The 17,601-nt window shown below is 53.9% G+C and overlaps 1 protein-coding gene across 1 annotated transcript in view; it reads left to right on the top strand.

The window, feature by feature from the left end:
- Positions 1-17,601, top strand: part of XKR7 (XK related 7) — a 29,408-nt gene extending 11,807 nt beyond the window's left edge. Inside the window, exons 2-3 of the mRNA XM_040447376.1 lie at positions 9,232-9,434; positions 10,688-17,601. Of these exons, the coding sequence (XP_040303310.1) occupies positions 9,232-9,434; positions 10,688-11,643 (1,159 nt within the window). The 3' untranslated portion in view covers positions 11,644-17,601. The remainder of the gene's footprint in view (positions 1-9,231; positions 9,435-10,687) is intronic.

The raw sequence follows: 17,601 nt of genomic DNA, 5'->3' as shown, positions 1-17,601 counted from the left end.
TCCAGGTCTCCTACGAGGCAATACCTGACATGGGCTGGGTCTGTCTTGCTCACTATCGTGTCCACCAACACTTTAGCACAGTGTCTGGCGCTGCGTAGGTATTCACAAATGCAGGGTGAGTAAATGTCAAACAAACCTCCTCTTTTCTGGGACTCCATTTCTGCATCTGGAAAATGGGAATCATGCCCATGAAATCTCACGGGTCTGCAGTGAGGATTTTAGCAAAGTACATTCAGAAGGCCTCTCGATGAGCGGGGGTTGTTTCTAAGACCCCCAAAGAAGACCCTGCCCTATGCATTTTCCCCAAAGGGACTTCTCTGACCCTCTGCCTCCTGGGAATAGGTCCTGCCAGCCTAGGAATAGGTCTCAGGAATAGGTCCCAGACACGAAACTGGAAACCACAAGGCTTCCTCTTCCTGCTGAGGCGTCCGAGTCAGGCAACTCCTAAAACCTCCCATAGGTCAAGGGCCCAGAACTGGGCTGGGAATTTTATGCTTATCACCACTTTCTGATTTCATAGCTACTCTATAAAACGGGCATTGAGCTGAGGGGTTCAGAGAGGGAAGCAACTTGTCCAAGGCTACACAGACTGTAAATGATAGATCCAGAATCTGAACCTGGGTCTCCCTGACTCCCAAGCTTGGGTTCTTTCTCTCTGCACTTGACCGCCTTTACTTGGGGAGCTTATTAAGTAGATTTTATAAAGCCAGGGGGCCTGGCTGGCTCAATTGGTAAAGTGTGTGATTCTTGGTATCAGGGTCATGAGTTCGAGCCCCACATTGGGCATGGAGCCTACTTTAAAAAATTATATAACAATTTCATAATTAATATAAATATAATAATATAATAATTATATTAAATTATATATAATATATAATATAATCATTATACAATATATTCATATAACATACGAATATATAATATATATAATTAGTTATAATTATTATATTATATATTTGTATATGTTATAACATATGAATATATAATATAATTAATTATAATTATAATATTATATATTCGTATGTTATATGAATATATTATATAATTATTACATTATATATTATATATAATTATAATTATATATATAAAGTACATAATATATAAGGTACATTTACACATTCGCTCTTTCAAGAAACAAACATATATTGAACATTAACTCTCTGCCAGGCAATAGGGACGTAGCCAAAAACAGGACAACCATGGTCCCCACCATCAGAGAGAGACAGGCAGCAAATATGTAAGCAAGAAATTTGACCATTTCAAATTGTGATATGTGTCATTAAGAAAAGAAATCAGGGGCGCCTGGATGGCTCAGTGGATAAGCGTCTGACTCCTGGTCATGATCTCAGGGTTCACGAGACCGAGCCCCGTGCCCACTTGGGATTTTCTCTCTCCCTCTTTCTCTGCCCCTCCCCCGCTAGTGTTCTCTCTCTCTCTCTCTCTCTCTCTCTCTCTCTCTTTCTCTCTCTCTCAAAATAAATAAATAAACTTTAAAAAAAGAAAGAAAACAGTGACAGGACAGAAAGTGGCCAAGGGGTGGGTAGAAATGCTCTGGAAGTGGTGTGAGGGGGATCTGGGGAGGTGACACTGAGCTATGGAAAGACTGAGAATGAAGCCCCTGTCCAGGCAGAGGTCCTGAGGCTGGAATGGGCTTGGGGTATTCAGGAAGCAGCTGGAGAGGCATGAGAGGGGAAGGTGGAGGCAGATGAGCTCTCCAAGGTGGACAAACCTGGATCACACGAGGCCTTGAAGGTCATGGTGAGGATTTTATTCTAAGATAGTAGGGTGTGGCACGACCTGATCAGAATTTCACAGGACTCCTCAGGCAGCTGTGTTAAAAATAAGCTCAGAGGGCAGAGAAGGAAGGAAGGAAGGAAGGAAGGAAGGAAGGAAGGAAAGAAAGAGAGAGAGAGAGAGAGAGAAAGAAAGAAGGAAGGAAGGAAGGAAGGAAGGAAGGAAGGAAAGAAAGCAAGCAAGAAAGAAAGAAAGAAAGAAAGAAAGAAAGAAAGAAAAAAAGAAAGAAAAAGAAAGAGACCTCAGCTACCGCTTGGCGTTCAGGGGCCTGCACTAGAATGGTGCCCCCTGGTGGAAGGAAGTGCTTGGGTTCAAGACACTGCTGTTGGGCCCTAACGTTACCAGAACTGGATGGGTGGGCTGTGAGCCTGATGACTACCCGCTGTGGTAGGCAAGAATCTGGTTACTAGGGCCCATTTTTCAGTGGAGACTGAGGTCCCCAGAGGGGTTAGACTTTCCCAGAAAGTCCAGTGAAGGACTGAGCCTGAGTCCTCTGACTCCAATTACCAGTGTCCTACCTCCTCCTGTTTGCTCTGAACACTTATCATTCAGTCAAAGCTTTTAGGTCCATCCCTGTTAGGTCCAGCCATACTGCACAGCCTCCAGGGAACCGAATCACCTCCGAGGCAGGGGCCCATGGAGAGCCAAGTCGGACTCCTGGGTCTGGCACTAACTTGCTGTGTGACTTATACAAGCCCCACTCCCTTTCTGGGTCTCCGTTTCTTCATCTGTAAAACGTGCATAATAATAGCACCCACCTCAAATATCTGCCGTGAGGAACGGACAGTCTGTATAACAAGGCTTTGCCTGCAGTTGGTGCTCAATAAATGTGAGCTATTATCGTTATTATTAACACCTGCACGCTGTCCCCCTACACACCTACAGAACAGTCACGGGCTCCACTCGGGTGGGGTTCCTGCTCCTTCCCATCAGTTCCACCAGCTCACCTTCCAGAATCTGCAGGCCTGGCCCGTGTGGGAGACCAGAGAGCCAGCCATGTGGGGGGGTGGTTCCTGGATGGAGCCCGAGTGGGGGAGCCGCTGGAAGCTGCTGTGTTTTTGGCCCGGAGCCGTGAGGGGGAGTGGAAAGGGGCGAGAACACACACTCAGAAACGCCGAGACCGACAGATGGAGGAGCTGAGGACGTGAGAGACGCAGACAGACAGAAAGAGACCCAGAGTCGGGAGAGGAGGAGCAGGCAGGGGAGGACGGCAGGAACACTGGCAGTCATGCCGAGCCACGAGCTGAGCAACAGACCACCAGATGGACCAGGCAGCCGAGAGACTGAAAGACAGACAGACAGAACAACAGGCAGACCCAGGATCCTAGAAACAGACAGACAGACAGAAAGGTAGGTGCAGTATCCAAAGGGACAGACAAGCCATCCTGACTTCTAATGGACACACAGACGGATGTTCCCAGCCTCTAAGAGCAGACAGATAGGCTGACCCAGGACCTTAAGGTCAGTCTAACAGAGGAGCATAGTATGTGAGAGGCAGCGTGACCCGTAGTCTAAGGGACAGACAGGTGGGTTGACCCAGGGTCCCAGGGTGAGACTCAATAACAGATTGACTGACTGACAGTAGCTGAAGAAAAGATAAATAAATAGGCTAACCCCGCAGTCAAGGGATAGACATGACAACAGGCTGATCTGAGTCACAGACAGAGACAAGGCCCCGGACCTGATCTGAGGGCAAACAAAAGGATGGGTCCAAGCTGGCCATCTGCATGGAGACTGAGGCCCAGGCCAGAAATCCTGGCCACCACGAGAGATTCCGGGTGATACAAGAACGAAAAACAGGAGAGAGACAGAGTGACCCAGACACTGGGCCCGGGAGCCTCCTGGTTTCTCAGGGACATGAGATCCCTTCATCCTCCTCCCTTCTGCCCATTGAGGAGAAGCTCCCAGGTCTGGGGGACACTGGGAGGTTCCTGGGTCACAATGGCAACCAGACCCAGGAAGCAGGGAATGAGCTCCATCCACTTCTGGATCCTGCTGCCTGCTCTCAGAGGCAATGGGGTCTAGAAGAGAGAGCTTTTTGCATATCTGAGCAAGCGATTTCATTGCCTGCCTGCTGGCTTCTCTCTTCTCTAGGGTGGGGTGGGTTCCCCCCCACCCAGCCCCACTCTCAACGATACACACTTACCTGCTCTGCCAATTCCTCCCAGACAGGCTTCTTCTTCTCTGAGCACAAAATGGGCAGCCAGCAAATTAATCCAAAAGAGACCTCTGAGCACCTGTTTCCACACTGTAAAATGGGTGACGGCAAACCTGTTAGGTTTCGGTTCACACCGGTCTCGGCAGTTTAAGTCAGTGTTGTGTGGGGCCCAACCATGCTAAGAAATATCAGGGAAGCCTTCCTGGAGGAGGAAGGACAGGAATGAGTCGGTGAGGACAGGAGTTGCCCACAAGGTGTTCTGGCCATAAGAAAACTCAGGCGAAGGAGCCCCAGGGCCTCTGAGGTCAGCAGAAAGATGCACGCGAACACTCTCTCACCTTTATTCATTCAACAAATACTTATTGAGCACCTACTACAGGTACTAATGCTGAGGAGACAGTGGTGCCCAAGACAGAGTCCCTACCGTGTCATAGAGCCCAGTGGTAAAACAGAACATAAATGTGTCAAGTAATAAACAAGATTCTTTGATAGGCTATATTAAGATCAGACAGGGCAATGCAAGTGATGAGACTGGGGTGGGGAGGGCAGAGGGCCCACAGGGGATGGCTGACCTGGGAGGCCTCTCTGACAAAGTGACACGGGAGCCGGTGAGGACCCAGGACCCAGCCACGGAAGGGTCTGGAGACGGATGTTCCAGCCAGAGCAAGTAGTAAGTGCAAAGGTTCTGAGTCAGGAACAAGTTCGGCCCGGTTTGAGGAACCTCCAGGGCATCTGGAATGCTGGCTTGAGACGAGGAGAGAAAGAGGCCGGGCCAGATGGTTTAGGGCCCACGAGCCAAGGGAAAACCACTGGACTTTATCCTAAGTGTGATGGGAGGCCCTTGGGAGGTTTTGAGACGGGGAATGATGTGATCTGACTGGTTTTTAAAGTATTCCAACAGTTGCCACGTGGAGAGTGGACTACAGGGGGCAGGAGAAGTCAGGGAACCCATGAGAAGGCAAAAGATGATGGTGGCCTGGACCAGGGTGGTGGCAGTGGAAAGGATGGATGGACCGGGGATGCCTTTTGTTGAGACCAGATGCACCCCCAGACCCCACCCCCAGGTTGGATTCCTTTCCCTGAGATGGGGTGTCCTTTTCTGTGGGTGGTGTTGGTCCCATTTGTGGTGAAAATCAACTTCTTCCAACTTCCCTTCAAATAGGGTGGAGCAGGGTGGGCTTCCCAGAAGAGGTTTCAGGAGAGGCTGCTCGGTGATCAGGAGGAGCTGGAGGCCCCCACCTAACATGTGCTCCCTCTCTCTGTGCACACCCACCCCTCTTAGTGTAGAAATTATTTTCAAACCCATCACCTCCTTCAATGTTCACAACCAAGACAGAAATGAGGCTCAGAGAGGCAAAGAGACTGCCCAAGGCCACACAGCATCCAGATCAGGGCTGGGAGGCAAACGCACAAGCCCAACATTTTGCCACCTTGCCTTTCTGATCCCCACCCCAGGGGCTGTGACACAGGCAAGATGGTGAGTGCTGGCCCCTTCTTAAAGAAGGTAAAACTGAGGCGCAGGGAAATTAGGTGGTATGTCCTGGGCAGGGCTGTTTTAAAACCTTGGTGGGCCCCACATCTATCAAGCATATTAAAATGCAGCTACATCAAACACCAAATGTAAATTATATATAACCAGATAAGAGCCAAATTGCAGGCAACTGGCTGATATCATGTTCTGTTTTGCAGACATTTAATTAAACATTTATTAATTTTGATTCTGCAGTTTTTCCCTGTGTTTTAGAGCCAATTTTTTTTTTTCCAGGCCTCCAACGTTTTCCTAGGCTCATGAAAACCTCACAGGCCCTTGGCAGCGAGTGTTTAGTGATGGCTGAAAGGAACAGCCACGCTTTGGGGTCCTGTTGCCAAAAGGGGCAGAGTGAGGTTGTACCCATGTCCGCTCATCCCCAGAATGCAGCAGGGTCTTTCCACACTCCCTGCCCAACACCATGTTTTTGGGAATCAGAGGCCTCCTTCCTTCCCCTCTCCCTTCCTTGCTCGGCCCACAGTAGCCCTGGGCTGGGTGAGCCCTTTGTCTGCGGTTATCTGGGATGAGGGGCCTTGGGAGCTGGCAGGGGAGGGGGCAGGAGGGGGCGGAGAGGTGGGAGGCAGCCTGTCAGGTGGTGAAGGATGCTGGCTGGGCGAGGGCCTCCCTCATGCTGACCCGGGCCAGGAAACAGATGGTCCTCAGCCTGAGAGAAACTTCCAGGGTGTCGCCCTCCCCCAACTCCCCAGGCCCCTTCATGTTGGACCAGCTGGTCTCTCCTCTCTGTTCAAAGCCAGAGCCACAGGAATAGGGAAGGGAATAGGTCTGGGAGAAGATGGAGGCTGGGGAAGGTGGTCTGTGCTCTGGGCTCCCCAGAAGCTCTGGAGGCCATCTTGGTCTCTCCCATAGCCCCCATCCCCCACACCTAGCCATCTCTCCTCTGCTCTCTGCCCCTCCTCTGTGCCCTGCCTTTGCTCAGCCTGTCATCTCAGGCCTGGACCAAACCCCAGCCTCTCCTGGCTTTCCTCCAAGCCAGCCTCCAGAGCGAGCTTTCTAAGCCAGCAAACCGATCACATCACCCTGACTGTGGGATAGAATTCAGATTTAAAATAAAATATGAACCTTTCAGCCTGGAACTTGATGCCCTTCACAATTTGAGTTCCCTTCCGGCCCCAGCAAACCACTGGCCGTTCCCCTAAAAGGCCATGCCCTCTCATGCCTCTATGCCTTTGCCTCGGCCGTTTCTTCTGCCCGGAATGCCTTTCTGCCTCCTGTGTGCCTTCAAATCCTACCCATGCTTTAAAACTAAGATGAAATGTTTCTTCTTTGAGAAGTCTTCCCTGATCTCCTCTCCGCCCAAGCTAAAGTTACCCATCTCTTCTCTGGGCTCCCAAGCATCTTAGAGCATCTACTTCAGATCTTATCTTATCTGTGTCCCTTGGGCACAGGGCCTGGCACATAACAAGCGATCAAAATATACTTGGTAAGTGAATGAATGATTCTGGCTGAAGGGATCCTTAAGTGGTGGGGAAGGCAGGGGCCCAGAGGATGGAAGGCATAGGGAAACAAATTTCTGCTCATCAAAAGAAACACAATCCAGTCCTGAAGGTGCTCAGAAGGCAAGGGTCCTGCCTTAAGAGGTAGGGACTCCCCATTCTGGGGAGCGTGCAAGCAGAAGGTGTAAACACACGAGGCTGGGAATTGCCGAAGGAGTTCTAGGATTGGATGGGGGAGTTAGACTGAGGGCCTTTGCATTTGTTCAGTCCACTTCTGAGGGACCAGCCCTCTTCCCCCTCCCAGCTGCTGGTCCTACACTGTGTCATGTTGAAGGTGTGTCTACACCATTGATTGGTGCCGGGAAGACCCAGGGATGGGGAGGAGAGCCTTGAATGGGATGTTTCTGGCCACATTTTGGGGAAGGAGGTTTGAGTCCCAGAACATTAGCTCTAAAAGGATCTCCAGAGTCATCAAGCCCATCCTTCTTGTTGGTAGATAGGGAAACTGAGGTTCAGGGAGGGCCACACCATTCCTATAACTGGGATACTCATTTTGGGAAACTCTGGGTATCAGCTGATACCAAATTCCAGGGGGTACCGTGATTCTCCTCGTGGGCTGGCAACACACAGTTGAATACAGTTGGTCCCCAGGTTCCCAAACAACATGTTAAAAATGCCAGCACTTCACATCTGGGAGGAGACCCCCAAATATCTGGTTCCTCAATTTCAGATTCAAGTGATAGGATCACTGAATCTGTGTTGGGATTTTCTCCCCTGATTTCTGGAGAGATAACTTCTAGAAGAGCACTCTCTGATTTCAGCAAAGGGTGTGCCTGCCCCATGAATCAGAGAATTGAGGGGCTTGGGGGCCAGGGTCTATGGCTGCAACAACCCAGGGCAGAGCTTCTAGGCAAAGAACAAGGGCAGAGAAGGAAAAGCACATCCAGAGATCTGGATGGCAGGCCCCTCCCTTCTCATCCTACACGGGCAGTGCACTTCATAGGTGCAGAGTATATTCTCATCCATTTCATTCTCACAGCCACTTTGGGAGGGATTCACTAGGGCTCAGAGAGGGTCTGGCTCAAGATCACAGGGTAAATGAGAAGCAAAGTCAGAACTTGCACTCAGGACTTCAGGATCCTGCCCATACCCCCTACTGGGTTACCAGAGTTCCATTTAATTAAACAAACTTCCAACACAAAAACAAACAAAACCTTGCAATTATGCATGCATTCATTCTTTGAGCCAACACAGATTGAGCACCTACTGTGTGCTAAGAACTGAGGGTACAGCAGTTAGCAAGCTGACCTAGTGATCCTCATAGAGTTCTCAGCCTGGGGGAGATGGGCGCATAACCTGGCAGTTACAACCCACTGTGGGTTAGACAGAAGCCCGGGAGAGGTCCCTACCCCTGGTAGAAAGTGGTTAGCAGACGCTTCCTGGAAAAGGTCATGTTTAAGGGCTGTGCCTTGGAAGAAAAGCGGGAGTTGCCAGGTTTGGGGCTGGAGTGGGGTTGGAGGACCCGGACGGGTGTTCCAGGCAGAGGGAACAGCAGGTGCAAAAGCCCAGCAGTGAGGGAGAGCATGGAGAGTTGGGGTCTGTGACCTGCACAGGGCAGTTGGAGCCATGACGTTTGTTGGGAGAAATAGCTCAAGAAGGAAGCAGCAAAGTCTCGTGCCAGGGGATCTATGAGCAGCTTCCCTGTGCCCTGTGGGGAAAAACTGGCCACTTAGAGGTGGGGGTGGGCAACAGGCCCGGAAGCTGGGGGTTGGCACCAGAGAGTGTTCCTGAAGGAACCAGGCTGCTTGGGTTTGAATCCCGGTTCCACTGCTTCCTAGCTGTGTGACCTTGGACAAGTGGCATACCTCTCCAGGCCTCAAGTTTCCTCATGCGTAAAATGAGGGCAATCATGAGGCTACTAGAACCTCAGTGCACTGTGAAGTGTCAGGAATCCTGCAAAGAAAGCGGGCCCCGGGAGCAGAAATGAAGGTGAGAAGGCCGAGTCAGGGGCTTACTTTGTGCCAAGCGCTTTAAGCTAATGAGCGCGCATTCGGGGTCCCCCGACGACAGCCTGGGGAGGCGATCCTTCCGATATGTCCAGGCCACGGCCGAGGAAACAGGTTGGGCTGGGCGCTACTTTACAGAGGGCACACGGCGCGCTTGCGCCGGGCGCTGGCCTCGCGGCCCGGGGAGGGCGGGGGCGGGGGGCGAGTTGGGAGCCGAGACCCGGACGAGTGCGCGCGGGGCGGTGAGGCGGGGGGGCGGGTGTTGGCCTGAGCACGGCGTCCCTCCCGCAGGTACCTGCGCGCCATGTACCTGGGGCTGCAGAGCCGCTGGCGCGGGGAGCGGCTGCGGCGCCACTTCTACTGGCGGATGCTGTTCGAGAGCGCCGACGTGAGCATGCTGCGCCTGCTGGAGACCTTTCTGCGCAGCGCGCCGCAGCTGGTGCTGCAGCTCAGCCTCCTGGTGCACCGCGGCGGCGAGCCGGACCTGCTGCCCGGTGAGCCCCGCCCCGCCCCGTCCCCGCCCGGGGCTCGCTCATCCTCCGTAGTCTGCTTGCCCCCCTCCTTTCTAGCACCCCCACTCCTGCCGACCCTCGGGGATTTGGAGGCCCCGCCCCTGCTACTCTCACCACCCACCAGGCCTCTGGAGACCCCCCCATGTCCCTTCCACCGGCTTGCTTACCCTCCGTGTTGGGAGAGGCCTGGCTCCACCTCCTCGCCTCCCCTTGGCACCCCTGGGTGCTGCCCGCTCTCGCCCTCCTCCCCTTCCTCCTTGCCAGGGCAGAGCAGACCCCATTTCTGCTAAGTCCAGAGAGGCCCTTGACCCCATCACCACACCTGGGCCCTTTCTGGAGTTCCCCGCTCTTCATTCCCGGAAGTGTCCTGATCCCAGATTGCATCTCTGGGGGACCCCTCTGACTTACAGACCTGCTCAGTCACCCTCAGTCTCCAGAGAGTCTGTTTACTTACCCCCTTCTGGCCTTCACTCCCTGGGGACCCCTCCCAGGCTTACCTGGTCCCCAGGTGCTCACCACCAACCTTGCCCCTTCCCTAACTCTCACAGACCAGGCCAACCTTCGTTGTCAGACAAAAACCACATCCGGGCAGCACCCCCGTGCTCCTCCCACCCGCACACTGTCCATCCCACTTTCAATGACCTAAAAGATTCTATCACCACCCTCAGGCCCCTGGGAACCCCTTGCCTAGGATACTGTGCCCCAATCAAAACTTCCCACTGCAGATTTCTTCCCGTGCCCTCAGCTGTGCTTAGCTTGGACACCCCTCGACATACCCCAGCTTCACCCTGGTGGCCTATAGCTACTAATAGTCCCCTCCTGGCTCCTTCATGCCCTAATCGTGACCCCCCCCCCCCAACTCTTCACTTCCCTTTTCACTCCCAGAATCCTGGACCCTAATTTCCCACCCTTCCACCAAGACTCCTGAATCCTGATATCCCTATTCTAGAAACCTGGCCCTGGCCTTTATGGAGACCAAAGTCACCCACCTTCCCTCCCCCTTTATGCTCCCACTCCTCCAGAGGTACCCAGCCCCATCCGCTCTACCTGCCCCCATCACTGCTCTTGAAGGCCACCCACCCGGACCCTCCCCACAGCCCTCCTGATTTATAGACCCTTCCCCTCACACCTCCTCGGAACCCAGCTCCTGACCCAGAACCCTCCCCCCTCTCCCCACACCCCAACCCGGACCCACCCCTAACCCAGCCCGCCCTGCCCTCACCCTGTCTCTGCAGCCCTGTCCACCTCCGCCTCGCTCGTGTCCCTGGCCTGGACGCTGGCCTCCTACCAGAAGGTGCTGCGGGACTCACGGGACGACAAGCGGCCACTGTCCTACAAGGGCGCTGTGGCCCAGGTGCTGTGGCACCTGTTCACCATCGCCGCTCGCAGTCTGGCCTTCGCGCTCTTTGCCAGCGTCTACAAGCTCTACTTCGGCATCTTTATCGTAGCCCACTGGTGCGTCATGACCTTCTGGGTCATCCAGGGCGAGACGGACTTCTGCATGTCCAAGTGGGAGGAGATCATCTACAACATGGTGGTGGGCATCATCTACATCTTCTGCTGGTTCAACGTCAAGGAGGGCCGCAGCCGCCGCCGCATGACCCTCTACTACTGCATCGTCCTGCTTGAGAACGCTGCGCTCACTGGCTTCTGGTACTCCAGCCGCAACTTCTCCACCGACTTCCACTCACTCATCCTGGTCTGCGTGGTGGCCTCCAGCTTCGCCCTGGGCATATTCTTCATGTGTGTTTACTACTGCCTCCTGCACCCCAATGGGCCCATGCTGGGTCCTCAGATGCCTGGCTGCATCTGCCCTGAGGCCCCAGGACCCTGTGGCCCACCGGCCGACGCCGTCACAAGCCCCCCAAGGTCCCTGCCGAGGACTACAGGCACTGAGCGGGATGGGGCCTCTGTGGGGGGCGAGCGTGCAGGGACCCCCACGCCACCTGTCTTCCAGGTGCGGCCTGGCTTGCCTCCCACACCAGTGCCCCGTACCTTGCGGACAGAGGGGCCTGTCATTCGGATCGACCTGCCCCGTAAGAAGTACCCTGCATGGGATGCTCATTTTATTGACCGCCGGCTCCGGAAGACTATTCTGGCGCTGGAGTATTCGTCTCCTGTCACTCCCCGGTTGCAGTACCGGAGCGTGGGGACCTCCCAGGAGTTGCTGGAGTATGAGACCACGGTGTAAGCCACAGTCTCCCCCACGAAGAGGGACAGGCTTGGCCGACCCCACATCGACCACAGTGTTGAGCCTGGAATTTCAGGGCCACCCAGCTACAGGGGTGTGGATCTGTTGGTCCAAGTGTAGAGTGGCCCTGACCTTTATGGAGAAAGAACCATGGGTTCTTTCTGGGGAGGGGGCAGCCTTGTGGAGGCCCCAGCCCTAGGCCTGTTTGCAGCCCTGTGGCCCATCTCCTAAACTCCCCTGAACCAGGGCCCAGGGAATCAACTGGTGCTACACTCCTCATTAGCTGCCCCGCTTCCAAGGAGGCCTCCGTGCCACGTCGGGTGCCAGGGGCACCACAGCCTCTCCCCTGCCTGGAGTCACCCACATGTCGCTCCTGGTGGACCTGCCAGAGAAAGGGCACCGTCTGGGGTCCGTGACCTAGGCCCTGTGCTCCTCAAGGGGTGTTGGGTGTGGGCTACTTCCCTGGAGAGAGGAGATCTCTGAGCAGGACGGAGGAGGCCGTGGAAGATGTGAGGGAAGGTTGAACGTCTGGTGGACAAGGCTGGTGTAGCTCCTGTGGGGTCTGAGGTCCGGAGCCTGGACAAAAGGGGGCTTAAAAGAGGGAGCTGGAGTGGGGGCTGACAGGAAGAAGAACCCTGAGACAACTGAGGGGGTCCAAGCCAGCAGAAGCATGAAGGGATAGCAGGTTGGGGGGAGGGGAACCCTCAATGCACAGCATAGAGAATGTTTCCAAGGTGAACTCATCAGGAGACACCCTTTGTTATGGCTCTGTTATGGATGAGGTTCCAGAAACCTCCGGTGAAACGTTTCAAGGAGCCATTGTTTGTTCTAGATGAGTCTCTAGAACATTTCTTCTAGATAAAAGTCTTGAATACAACAGATACTCTGTCTGGTGAGGTCCTAGCACACTTAGCAGGGGAATTGTTCTAGAGAGACATTCTTAATTCTGGATTAAGTTTTCAAGCACTTAGCTGATAAAATGTCCTAAGGAGTCATTCTGATCTGGATTCTGTGATGAGGGTGAGGGCACTGGAGCCCTGCTCCTCTGCTCTGGGGGATTCTGGCTTCTGCCAAGGTGGTGGGGGAGGGGGCTCCAGAATCCCATGTGAGTGGAATATTCTAGGAACGGGTACTCCAGTTCTAGATCTCTGGGATTTATAGGAGTTCTATGCCCCATCCACCTTGGTCCACAGCCGTCTTCCCCAGAGGAAATTGTCCTCACAACCCTTGAGACATTTCAACTGCCAACTGGTTTCCAGCTGGAAAAAAATTAGCTCTGGGGACATGACATAAATCTTGGCTCTCAGCCGCCCTGCAGATATAGCTCCTTGGGATGTCAGTTTTCCAGCTGACTTGTTTTGCCTCAGATCTGACAACTCCCTAGGACCTGCAGTCCATTCCTGCATATCCTGGGTGCCCATGGGACCACTTGCCCGTGGCCCCTCCTCTCTAGCTGGGGCAGCCAGTCCTGGATGGGGTGGGGGAGTGTGGGAGCAGAGAAGTAGGCAGTTCTGTGGGCTGAGGGGACGGAGCCTCTAAGCAGAGCTTGGAACCCCCACTATTTAGTCCCCACCCCCCCCCCCCCATGCCAGCTAAGGTGTGTTCAATGCAAGGGCACAGCAGGCGATATTAAGGACAGATGCAGACCTGGGCTGGGAGTGAGGAGGTGCATGAGAATCCTAGACTATGCAAATTAGAGAGGCACTTTGCCCTCTCTGGTTCAGCCTCTCTCGGCTTATAAATGGGAAACTGAGGCCCAGAGTGGCAGCTTAGCCCCACAGGTCCCAGACTCCTGCTGTCCCTTCAGATAGTGATTAGTGAGGGTGAATTTGCTGAGGATATAAGGAAAGGACCACATTCAACGTGCAGGGTGACCCCAAAGGCAGAGAGGGCAGGACTGCCCACATACACATATACACAAGCACACACCACACCTGTGATGCAAGTCCCCTCACCCCCTGGCACACAGGTGACTGCATAGACATCCACACAGGCCCAGATGGTGAGTGCGTCCCTCCCGCCAACACACAAAGAATGCTTTTCCTACTTGAAGAAAGTACTTCCATGATCCCTAAGAAGCTTCAGGAACCAGGCCTGAAGGGGATGGGGAGGGGGGCGGGGTCCAGGGCTGACCCAGACGCCCTCTGGTGGGTTCACCCGTTGGGGAGGCAGACACAGGTCTGGCCGACCGCTTCCCCAGGACTGACTGTTTGTTTCACTTAAACTCGCCCCTGTTTGCAACAGCTCTGCAAGGCAGCTGTTATCAACCTATCTTACAAAGGAGTAAAGAGGCTCAGGGAAGTGACATGAGGGTCAGCCTTGGCAAGTTATTTTACTCCCCAGTGTACTACAGTGGTCCGTCTGGCTGCCCCATGATCCAGCACCCTAGAAGGAAAAGTTAAAAATGTCCTCCCGGGAGCTGGAAATTCTTACAGATCCAGAAGCCACCAGAGAACCAGGGAATAGGAATGAGCTGGCAGTGCTAAGAGGCAGCGTGAGGCTCTCAGGGAAACCAGGGCCACGTTTTTGGACCTTACTCCCTCCCCACCCCTACGTCTCTCTCCCACAAAACCTGCCTTCAGAGCCTCTGCCTGCAAGGACAACCCAGCACTGGAAATGCCACAGTCAAAGGGCCCTCGGAGCTGCCTTCTCCTGCTTCTCACCCTCAGGAAAGAGCTTAGTCTCTTAAGGACCACCCCCCACCCCCCATATATCCAGGAGCTCAGGACCCCATCGCTTCCTGTCCTGAGGTCATGCTCTCCACTGGCCTGTCTCTACTTCATCTGGTCCCCGTGAGTCCTCATTTCACTGGGATAGAGCGGTCAGAGTGATGAAGGGGCATCATCCCATGTGTTGTTGTTTTGGTGGTTTTTTTTTGTTTTTGTTTTTGTTTTTCTGTGACACAATCTACCTCAGCCAGTCCCTCTCTTCCTTGCCAGAATTGGACCCCCTGGGTCCCTGCCTCCTGCTCCCCAATCTCTGTCCTGCACCCTAGCCTGGCTGCTTAGTCCTTCCCAGAATCCCTACAGGGTCCTTGCAGTGAGAGAATATTTCAGAACCACAGCCCCCCAGAACCTTGGGGTCCCCTAAGCTACCTGCCCTCCACATCTATTATAGAAGAGAAATGGAGGCCCAGAGAGGGCCAGGGACCTTCCCAAGATCACACAGAAAGTCAGTGGCAGAGTTAGGCTTTTCCTGGAGCCGAGAGGTAGTTGGGGCCATCTTAATTTTGCCAAGAAGAGAAGAGGACACTGAGTACCAAATTCGCCCTCGATATCTCTACCCCCAGGAGACCACATCGCCGTTTCCAGGATAGACTTCTGTCTCCTAGTTTTCTTGAACTGATCTCCCAGCTTGTTGACTGCTCCCCAAACCTCTCCAGGCACAACACACCCCTTGTCACACCTCCATGCACTGATGTACCACGTGCCTTGTAACTGTCACCCTGGTTAGACAGCACAGACCTCCACCCCTCCCCAGCGGGGGTTCCCCAAAGGAAGGCTTTCTTGGTCCCCTCCTCTCATCTGTCCCATCCTGTGTCCCCCCCCAAATCTGCCTTACCCCTGCCAGCTCCCTGCCGCACTGAATCCCACAGAGGCATGTCACTAGAAGAGTTGGGGAAAGGGAGAGAAAAGCCTGGCGAGGGCCAAGGGCGCTGCAAGTATCTAGGGAAGATCTTACCTGGCACCCCAATGCCCTCCAAAGGGCTAAAGTCCCACAGGTCCTTCCCTTGGAGCGCACCTGGGCTTGGAGTTCACAGAAACCTCAGGCAGTGGGGAGGTTTTCCTGGACAAGGGTGTATGGGTTGCAAGTTCAAATGTCTTCAGGTAATGAAGAAAAGGAGAGAAGGGCAAGTGCCGTACAATAGGGAGTGGTGGGGACTCTGGAAAACACAGGGGGTACATGCCCTGCCTATAGGCCCTAGAACTCAAATGTTTGAAAAACCCTGTGCTGGCCAAACTAATCTCAGACTTGGCCCATGGGCCGCCTGTTTGAAATCTCTAGTTCAAAATGCTGAGAAGGTTCGAGGAAGCCGTGTGGAGTCTGGAAACCCCTCCGGGGAAGTCAAGGACAGAAGCCCTGGCTCCCTCTGAGACTTTTCTAACCCCCCCCCCCCCCACCACCACCAACTGGCCACCTGAGAAGTGTCTCCCCTTCCCCCCTCATCTGAAAAGTGGAAAGGGGAGGGAGACCTGGGTGTTCACAGGGTCCCTGCCTGGGGGACCATCGTCTGATAAGGGTTACAGGCCTCTCCATACCCGAAGGGGAAAAGCTGGAGGCTGGGGTATTCTCCAGTGTTGGGGCCCCCGGTTAGGAGGAACTTGCATTGTGTGAAGGGAGAGTCCAGGGAGAGGATGAGGACCGAAAGCCAAGACCCAACTGCCGCCATCTTGTGCTGGCCCCTGTCACCCTTTGGCACCTACCTCTGTCCCAGGTAAAGCTGGAGGCAGGGACTTCAGGGGAGGAGCTACCAATTCCTATACTGATATGCGTTGTGAGGTCTCCTTGAAAGGGACTGAGTGCCAAGCCATATATGGGCAGCAGTGGGCAAGGGGGCTAAGTCTCCCCTCCCCAACCAGAGGGCCTTCTAAGACTTGGGGCCTGGGGGGCAAAGGGATTATAACATGTCCTTCTGGTTGAGGACAGGCTAGGACATTTCTGGGTCCAGGGGAGGAAGAGCAGGAAACTATGGAAGTGGGAAAGGAAGGCCCCTTCCCGGGATGGCCTGGTTCCTGGATGCAGACCTCCTCCCCCCCACCCCCAGGCAAGTGGAAAGAGGTCCTCCAATGCCTGGCCTTATCCACCCTTCAGCAAGGCAGGATCCGCCCTCTCCCCAGCAATCCTGGCCTTTTTTCTATGCACAATCATTGTAAGGGCACCCTCAGGCCAGGCTGAAGGGGTGGGGGGCCCCTGGGCACCTGCAATAATCCCAGAGTGGAGGGTAGCCTGAGACAAAAGGTGGGGCGGAGGGCAGGGGTGGGGTGGGGAGAAGGGTATTCCTCTACCCCTCTCTCACCCAAATATCCCAGAACCCAAACCAGACCTGCCTCCCTTGGGCTAGCCCACCAAACTAGGCAGGGGGAGCGAGCTCATACAACACAGCCCCCAACCCCCTTGGTTTTCCAAACTCGTAAAATAGCTAGAAAGGTTACCCGAACAATTCCCAGGGCCCCCTCTTATTATTTTCACCCCTGGGGATCCTATAGTTTGGAAGATTTTTCTCCCAAACAAGTCTCACTTCTTAAAGAATAATTCATCTTTCCACATTAAAGTAACTCAAGCTGAGCTTCTGATTGCAGATAAAGGCTACCAAGGCCTCAGGTTAGCTTTTAGGCCTTGAGGGTTGGGGAATGTCTGTATTATATTGGAGTGTTTAATACATAATTCTGAAGAGCACTCATGGGCCCCCATTCCTGCCTCCAGGGTTCCTTAGGGTCTGGGACCCCAAGTTGGGAATCTATGTATCCAGCCTCCTGTTTTATGGAAGGGGGAAGGCCTATGGAGGCAACCAGCCCAAGGTCACTGGGCCGTTGGTGGCAGGGTGGGACCACAGGCCACGTCCTTTGGGAGTCCCACCAGAACACTCCCAGCACTGATGCTTCCCTTTCCACTCTGTCTCCAACTCCAGGAACCACTAGCCATGGCTGAGGGGCTGATTTCCCTCCCTCAGCACAATTCTGGTGACTCTCCCCTCCAGGTCCTCTCTTTGCTCCCTAATCGGTCCCGCTCTGGCCCACCCCTGTTTCCTATTCCTTCCCGGTCCCACCTCCTGGTATTTACTACATCTGTGCCATCCTCAGTTCCCCACCCCCACTCACCCCTCTGTGCTTCCCCCAGGAGGGGGAGGAGACCCCAAGCTGGGGCTTCTGTACTGAGACTCTTTTGTACACCACAAACTTTTTGTATATTTTTAATTTTGCTGCAACATGAGATATTAAAAGTCATTTCAGTACGTGC

This window comes from Herpailurus yagouaroundi, unplaced genomic scaffold, assembly GCF_014898765.1.
Source record: "Herpailurus yagouaroundi ecotype Mexico unplaced genomic scaffold, PumYag 196, whole genome shotgun sequence".
Lineage (NCBI taxonomy): Eukaryota > Metazoa > Chordata > Mammalia > Carnivora > Felidae > Herpailurus > Herpailurus yagouaroundi.
Note: the sequence above shows the minus strand (reverse complement) of the source record. Positions and strands in the feature narration are given on the sequence as shown.